We start from the raw sequence: 7885 nt of genomic DNA, 5'->3' as shown, positions 1-7885 counted from the left end.
GAGGTGAGGACGGCAGCCAGGTGGTGGCGCGCAGCCCCCAAGCCCAATACGAATTGGACTAGGGGTGGGGGGCACGGCCCCCGTTTCCTTCTTCTCCTCCACCTCTTTCCCCTTCCCCCTTCTCCGGAAAGGAAGGGGGAATCCTACTAGGACAGGGAGTCCTAGTAGCACTCCCCCCTTGGCGCGCCCCCTCTAGGCCGACCGCCCCCTCCTCTCCTCCTTTATATACGGGGGCAGGAGGGCACCCCAAAGGCACAACATTGTCTTAGCCGTGTGTGGTGCCCCCCTCCACCGATTACTCCTTCGATAATATCATCGTAGTGCTTAGGTGAAGCCCTACGCGAATCACATCATCAACACTATCATCACGCTGTCGTGCTGACAAAACTCTCCCTCGACCCTCTGCTGGATCATGCTTCGTTCCCCAACAGTAGGGTTCTCTCTAGTGAACTCATGAAAGGTCTTGGAGTATGACGCATAAGCTTCACCCGCGGGGAAGACCCACGGTAGCCCAGTATCAGTCAAGGCTTTGTGTGAAGCTAGACTCGCAGAAAACTTGCAGTTCAAGGCCCAGTCCACTGTTCAAGTTGCTTACTAGTGTAGCATAGAGTTCTAGGTGGAAGTTCAAGTTAACAGTCTCCACTGCAGTACCGGTATATAAAACAGTGTTTTGGAACCAAAGGGAATTCTTGTGTGCCTCTGGGATCTGGTGGGGGATTACTGAAATTTAGTCTATTTTGGGACAACCCAATAACTATTTCAGAAATTCCTAATAAATTCTAAAGGCCCACTTAGCCCATTCGTGCAAAGCAAAGGATACTACTAAAGTTTAGTCCCACATTGCTAGTTTAGTGGGAGTTGGACCTCCTTACAAGGGAGGTTCTTTTCCCATTTGTATGAGCATGAGAACAAGAGGAACATCCACGCGCGCTCCTCCTCCGCCGCCCGCCTCGCCACGTCACGCCTCACCTCGCCTCGCCTCGTCACAACGCGCCACGGGTTGCGGGTTGCGGGAATGAGCCGAGCCAATGTCTAAATTTTTGCCACGCATGATGGGTATACGAAAGGTCACACGGACGCTGAAAAGATTTTTTGCAATAGTGGAGTTTGAATGTGAACGGTGCTGCCCTTCGACTGCTGGCTATTCGCTTCATCTCCGCCTCTTCGTTTCACCTTCCATCACTGCCTTCTCGCCTCTCTCTTCTGTGTCTATAAAAAGGAAGGTCGCTCCTCTCCAGAGATGCACACCAGAAGATCCTCTTCCTCTCGCCACAAAGTTCCTCAACACTGCGTTGCTGCTACGATCTTCCCCATCCCGGCTTGCGACGTGCACCAAAGGTCGGGACAGTAGGCCGATGAAAGTCCACCTCCTTGAGTCCTGTACGAGAGAAGGGTGATAAGGTTTTTGGGGAGCGCTCAACGCGACTACTGACTTCTTCGTCACGGACGCCTCGGACTCCGACGACTACTTCCCCGACGATGACTTCTTCCCCGATGTTGACAACCTTGTCGACGACATGGCTGGCGAGGACACCGACCCCAAGACCGGTGCTTCTGCTCCCGTTCCGTACGTTCTCATACTCTTTATGTTAGAGGTTCTACCACAACTTCTTGCTCTAATGTATGTTCTAGATGTGTTCCGTTCTAGTTCATATATGCAGATGCTATTTATCTTCTCTCTGTCAGTTTGCATGACTTACTTATCTCTGCTATATTAGTCATGTGTTATCTAGTATTTCCGTTAATAAAATTATTCGGTAAATTGCTCATATTTCCAACAGTAAGTAGTAAAACATTGGAAACGAGATAAGGGAGGCAGGGTGAAGCCTCCAACGAGCGCTTCCTCGTCTCACTTCCTCCCTGATCTCAGGCTGAATGACGCGGCCACTTCAGCCGCCCCGTCGTCCCGTTGAGCTGCTTGGCGGCGCCAAGAACGACCTTGAGGTCGGCGACCTTGGCCCGCATGGTCCGGCAACAGTTTGCGTGCATGGTGGCCACCTGCCGGGCGTCCCGGCTGTCCTGGCAGAAGCCGCTGAAGCGCGCCGTGTCCAGGACGCGCACCCTCACGCCGAGCGGGCGGAACGTGCCTTGTTGCTTCATCTAGTTTAGCACGTCCTACTCCTTCATGCCATCCGACGCCTCCCGTGCCGCGTGCCACTCGTCGAACATCGCCGCCGTCCGGTTGCTGGCCGCCATGAAGAAGAATCCGGTGTTGAGCTCGTGGCCGAGGTAGTCCTCCGGCCGCCCCTTGAACCCGTCGGTGCTGATCAGGAGGTCTTCCTCCTCGGTGCGATTCAGGCTCGGGAACGGGTTCCTCAGCCACATCACATCCATATCCTTGCAAGTTATCACATAAAACTATGTCTCAAATAGTCCACATAAGCTTGTGTCTTGTACTACTACTCTACTAGTGCATAGATGCCTTGTGACTGTGTGAGCTCGTAATGAAAATATGGTACGTTATTGGCGTACTTCGGGAAAAAAAACTGTGTGAGCTCGTTGGACGAACATACCGTGAATATGAAGCTATAGCCGTGCTTGAGGACGTCGCCGAGTAGGCGAATGCGCAGCCACATCATGCGTATGAAGCCGCCGGAGATGTAGAGCTGCTCCGAGGAGAGGCTCGTGCTGTTGATCGCGGCCGCCGGGGGGAGCAGGTAGCACCGGACACCGCCGAGGCCACTGCACCTCCGGAAGGCCGGTTCGTCCATGGCTACGAGGAGGACGTGGCCGATGAGATGCCCGGTGCCTTACCCTTTCTTCAGGCTCTCGATGAAAAGGTCCAGCAGACCGCCCTCCTCGGCGTATGCCTTGTTCAGCACGCTCACGATCAGCGTCCTGTTCGCATCGGCCGAGGCGCCGGCCTGCTTGTACAGACAATCTCAAGAAGTCGGCATTTCAGGCTTGCTTCGTGGTCGACATCGCAGAGCGCATGCAGATATCAATTGTAAAAGATACAGTGGATTAATATAGCCAAAAGTTTCTACTTGCCGCTGCTTGGCGAGGAAATATGTTGAAGAACCTCTGCTCCATCTTGCCGTCGACGTCGGCCGGAGACGATAGCACGTATGTGCCAACCACGACGAGGAGGCAGACGGCAGCGACAGCTACAAAAAGGAGCAATGCGGAGTACTGCTCCCGCGCGCACGGGATAGGCATGACCGTTGGATTGAACCCTCCGCATTTTTTTTCCCGATCACCATGTGATGGGATGATTTTTATTTTTTTTGACCGTAAGGATGGGATGATGTTAGTGTCTCGGATGAGGAGAAGGCGCGATCATCAACAACCCGATACAAAAGCACGCCACCACAACAAACGCACACACCCAAGACAGAATACACAGGCGCTGAGCGCAGCAACACCACCTCTATCTTTTTTTTTAGGATCAACACCACCTCTATCTACGTGTGTTTTGTCATGGTGTTTTTGTGCTGATATTTGTACATATCCCGATCATTTACTTTCGGAAATTCTGACCGGTGACACTTTTCTCTCTCTCTATAGGCAATTGTTCCAGTTGATCGATCAGATAGAGAAATGGGCAGTAGTGGACGTGGTGGGCTGAAACTTTCGGACCTGGTGGCTGGTGCGCACGTACACTAGGCTTTCGGTCATTTTCCCATTGAAAATTTCCTAAAACTAATAGAAGTACTGTTAATCGCAAACCAAATAAAATTCCTGTATTGGATAGAGGTTGGTAAGCCACATGAACTTCCGCTTTTTGTGCACTGTCAAAAAAATATTATGCTGTAAAAAGAATCCACACTTTTTTCATAGACAAATGCCTTCAAAAACAAACAGCACGGTAATCCATCGATGTGCTACGTACGCCATGGATAGTTTGTGTGAGCGAAAACTCAGGCGTGCAGCAGGTTGGTAGGTTTGCTGCAAATTTCTCATGACTCGCGTACCCCATTTACCCGTGCATGTATCTGCTGATTACAAACAACTGAACCACTCCTAACAAACTTCGTGCCCACAATGAGATACTGCGCGCCTGCACGTCCTCATCCAAGGCACCACCGTCCTCCGATCCCATGGCGATCGGGCCAAAGAAAGCCAGGAGTTGGACGCAATTGCCATGCCCACACCGGCTGCTCTGCGTGCCGGAGCACTGCGCATCGGCCCGGTTCGTGGCAGTGGCCGCCGTCTGCCTCCTCCTCGTGTTCGGCACGTACTACGTGGTGTGGTCGCCGGCCGACGCCGACGGCCAGGCGGAGCAGCGGTTCTTCGCCATGTGGCGTCGTCAATCAGCGGCAAGTAGAATCCTCCGGCTTCAACTACTTACCCAATTCGGGGCCTTTTATACATGCCAATTGATTGATCAGTGGAGCCTGCAACTAATTCAGACGCAGGAAAGCCCGAAACCCTAACTCGTTGGGGGATTGTTAAACCCAGGTGCGCGCCTACGGAGGCGATGATCTGGAGGCGGCGCTGCGCGGCGCGGCGGACGCGAACAGGACGCTGATCCTGAGCGTGCTGAACAAGGCGTACGCCGAGGAGGACGGCCTGCTCGACCTTTTCATGCGGAGCCTGAGGGAAGGGGAGGGAACCGCGCAGCTCGTCAGCCACGTCCTCCTCGTGGCAATGGACCGGCCGGCATACCGCCGGTGCATGGGCCTCGGCGGCGTCCGCTGTTACCGGCTCCCGGCGTCGTCGAGGAACGGCACCCAAGACTTGTCGTCGGAGCAGCTCTACATGTCCGACGGGTTTATACGCATGATGTGGGGGCGCATTCGCCTCCTCGGCGACGTTCTCAAGCACGGTTACAGCTTCATATTCACGGTAATTAGTTTCGTCGAGCTCTGCCTCTGAAAAGGTCACGTAAACTGTGTGCCGTATATATAACATGCATCAAGTATATACTATGTCAGACGAAGTGCTTGTTTATGTGATACTACTTAATTTGCAAGGATTTGGATGTGATGTGGCTGAGGAACCCCTTCCCGAGTCTCAAGTACCGCACCGGGGAGGAAGACCTCCTGATCAGCTCCGACAAGTTCAACGGACGGCCGCAGGACTACCTCAGCAACGAGCTCAACACCGGCTTCTTCTTCGTGGTCGCGAACAACCGGACGGCGGCGCTGTTCGATGAGTGGCACGCGGCCCGCCGCAAGTCGGCGGGCTTGAAGGAGCAGGACGTGCTGAACCAAATGAAGCGGCGGCACGCGTTCCGCCGGCTCGGCGTGAGGGCGCGCGTCCTGGACACGGCGCGCTTCAGCGGGTTCTGCCAGGACAGCCGGGACGCCCGGCAGGTGGCCACCGTGCACGCCAACTGCTGCCGGACGATGCGGGCCAAGATCGCTGACCTGAGGGCCGTCCTCAGGGCCGCTAGGCGACTCAACGGGACGGCGGAGCTGAGGTGGCCGCCGCACTCGGAGTGCGCTAAATCGTGGAGATGAGACGACTGGTTGTACAAGCGAGTACATAGTATAATTTCTTAATTCTACTAGATGGTCACCCTTGACAATGTGTGCGGCAGGAGGATGATCAGCCATTGCTGCTACGATATTTTCGAGACAGTCATGCATATTGCATCCTTGAACTCTCGGGCTATAGTTTAACTAAGTAACACATCTAGATGGATGATCAGTTGGAATGATATAACATATTCTGAAAAATAAACTCTCGGGCTAGTTTATCTCAAATCTTATGTTTTTTTAGGGAAATCTCAAATCTTATGTTTAATTTCATTTGGTTTGCGAATAACAGTACTACTATTAGTTTTAGGAAATTTCCGGTATTTTCAGTGGGAAAATGACCAAAAACCTAGTTTACGTGTGCACTAGGTCTCGGAAGTTTCGGCCCACCATGTCTACTACCGCCCATTTTTCTAACTGATCAATTAACTGTATCAATTGCCTAGAGAGGGAAAGAAAGTGTCACCGGTCAGAATCTCTACTTCTTCTCTTCTCTACTACTAATAAACAATCAAACATAAACTTTTTTAAACGCACCCCACAAATATATTATTTCTATTTTTCCTGTATATAATGATCGAGCATGGAGGTTTCATTTCGACATACGAGTGTTTATGACATTCCAACTTTTGACATCACTATATTTTTATAAGTCCAACACCTGATGAAGATCTTCTTTTGACAGTTTTTGACATCATCAACTTTTGACAGGTTTTATAACCAACTTTTGACATCACTATATATTATTTTACCATTGTATAGCTTGTGCACATTCCAATCGGCACATCTTGAACACGGGTAAATATGAACCCGCTTTTCAAAAATGTACTTTAAACACATTTTGTAGTGCCAAAAAATTTAAAACAAAATTGTGTGCATACATGTTCGCAAAAAATATGTCCGCCGGACAAAGTTTTATTTGAAAAAAGTCTTTTATTTTGTCTCGGCAAAAAAGACAAATTTTAGTGTTTCTAAATAGCGTTTCGCGACACAATGTTTTGTCTTTTTTGCACAGGCCACAAAAAATTGTCTTCTCGTGAAACTTTCTGCACACATATAGAATATGGAGATGTCCACACACACCTTTTTCTGAATATTTTGACATTTCAAAATGTGTTTTTCAAAGTGGGTTCATATGTACCCGGGTTCATCCATGCACTTCCAATGCATATTCGTTCATATTTCGTTAATCCTTCGCAACATTGCAAAATCTATCTAAAAAGATGAGTTAAGAAGTTGCGTCTAGGTATGATCCAGTTAACAACTGTGTTTATTTAAACAATTGTTTCATGACTAAGATATACAAGGAAGTTTATTTTACTCTCATTCGTGTGTTGCACGTGCACGCTTACTAGTTTCCAAAAATAAATGACCGGGATATGTAGAAATATCAGCACAAAAACACCGTGAAAAGCCCATGTACTGGCACAAAAACCATATTCATCTACCACGTTTTCATGTCCACGGTGCATAGTTTTCGATCTCTACTCGTTTACCAAGTTCGGTGCATGGTGTATTGGCATGTTCGTGCACTTTACACATAAAAAAAGTGTTACCAAGTTTTTATTATTTTCGTTTGCTTTGTTCTCTTTGTAGGTGTATTGGCATGTTCGTGTACTTGACACATAAAAAAGGATCAAGTTGGGGTCAAACCAAAAAAAAAATCAGGCACCAGCTTACACCATTTTGGGAGTGTCAAAATGTACTTAAAAGTGCTCAGAAGACGCAATTCCACTGGTGGATCGGTGTTGTTCATGCGATTCCAACGAGCTCAAAAACGTCAAAGGAATTCGTACGAAGAAATAACGGCCAAAATACTAATGCTCCTGAAGATCCAATGTTTGAAGAAGGCGCACGGTACGGCCACATGACGGTCGTACTAGCTCCAGACAATTTCGTAAATCGGTCATAACTTTTCTGATTTTGCTTCGATTTCATCTCGATTTATTCCTATGCGATCCTTGGCGAACAAGGGGTGTTTCCGAAGAGGATTTGGCTACCGTGGAGCCCTTGGATGAAAGGAGGAGGAGCCACATGAACGAAGGAGACACGACGAGGCCTCCTACATATTCACCTCCAACCCTAGCCGCCGTCATATATCATCATCAAGTCCGATCTACTCCACCACGTGCCGCCGCACCTCCATCATAGAGGAAGGGTCAAGACAATGAAGAAGAAGGGTGGTGGATCTTCCTGATCAACGTAGGAAACAAAATAATAATAATAATAATAATAATAATAATAATAATAATAATAATAATAATAATAATAATAATAATAATAATAATAATAATAATAATAATAATAATAATAATAATGGTTGATTGGGCAGGATGAGCTGCAGGCCGGCACAAATGGTGTCGACCTGTGCGAGGTGGTGCTCGTTCTCGATCTGAAACTGGAGGAGTTCGTTTGGATCGAAGAACGTTGACTCTATGTCTCTCCCTGTAGCCGAATATGTG

At 49.1% G+C, this 7885-nt stretch overlaps 1 protein-coding gene and 1 pseudogene across 1 annotated transcript; one reads left to right on the top strand and one right to left on the bottom strand.

Annotated features, from left to right (window-relative positions):
- Positions 1-1866: 1866 nt before the first annotated feature.
- LOC119292497 lies at positions 1867-3159 on the bottom strand (annotated as a pseudogene).
- Positions 3160-3540: 381 nt separating this feature from the next.
- LOC119292496 (uncharacterized protein At1g28695-like) lies at positions 3541-5651 on the top strand. The gene is made up of 5 exons (XM_037571318.1): positions 3541-3589; positions 3844-3875; positions 4116-4259; positions 4402-4788; positions 4917-5651. Exons 1-5 carry the CDS (start codon positions 3541-3543, stop codon positions 5403-5405), a joined length of 1101 nt encoding a protein of 366 aa, XP_037427215.1. The 3' UTR covers positions 5406-5651.
- The last annotated feature ends 2234 nt before the right edge of the window (positions 5652-7885 follow it).

This window comes from Triticum dicoccoides, chromosome 4B (assembly GCF_002162155.2).
Source record: "Triticum dicoccoides isolate Atlit2015 ecotype Zavitan chromosome 4B, WEW_v2.0, whole genome shotgun sequence".
In the NCBI taxonomy this organism is placed as follows: Eukaryota; Viridiplantae; Streptophyta; class Magnoliopsida; order Poales; family Poaceae; genus Triticum; species Triticum dicoccoides.
This window is presented reverse-complemented; position numbering and strand designations above follow the sequence as displayed.

Excerpts from the sequence above, each read along its gene's own strand:
- LOC119292496 (XM_037571318.1), top strand. The coding sequence starts at position 3,541 with ATGGGCAGTAGTGGACGTGGTGGGCTGAAACTTTCGGACCTGGTGGCT. Across the intron at positions 3,590-3,843 it reads ACTTTCGGACCTGGTGGCTG|TTTGTGTGAGCGAAAACTCA; the intron begins GTGCGCACGTAC and ends CGCCATGGATAG. Across the intron at positions 4,260-4,401 it reads TGTGGCGTCGTCAATCAGCG|GTGCGCGCCTACGGAGGCGA; the intron begins GCAAGTAGAATC and ends TGTTAAACCCAG.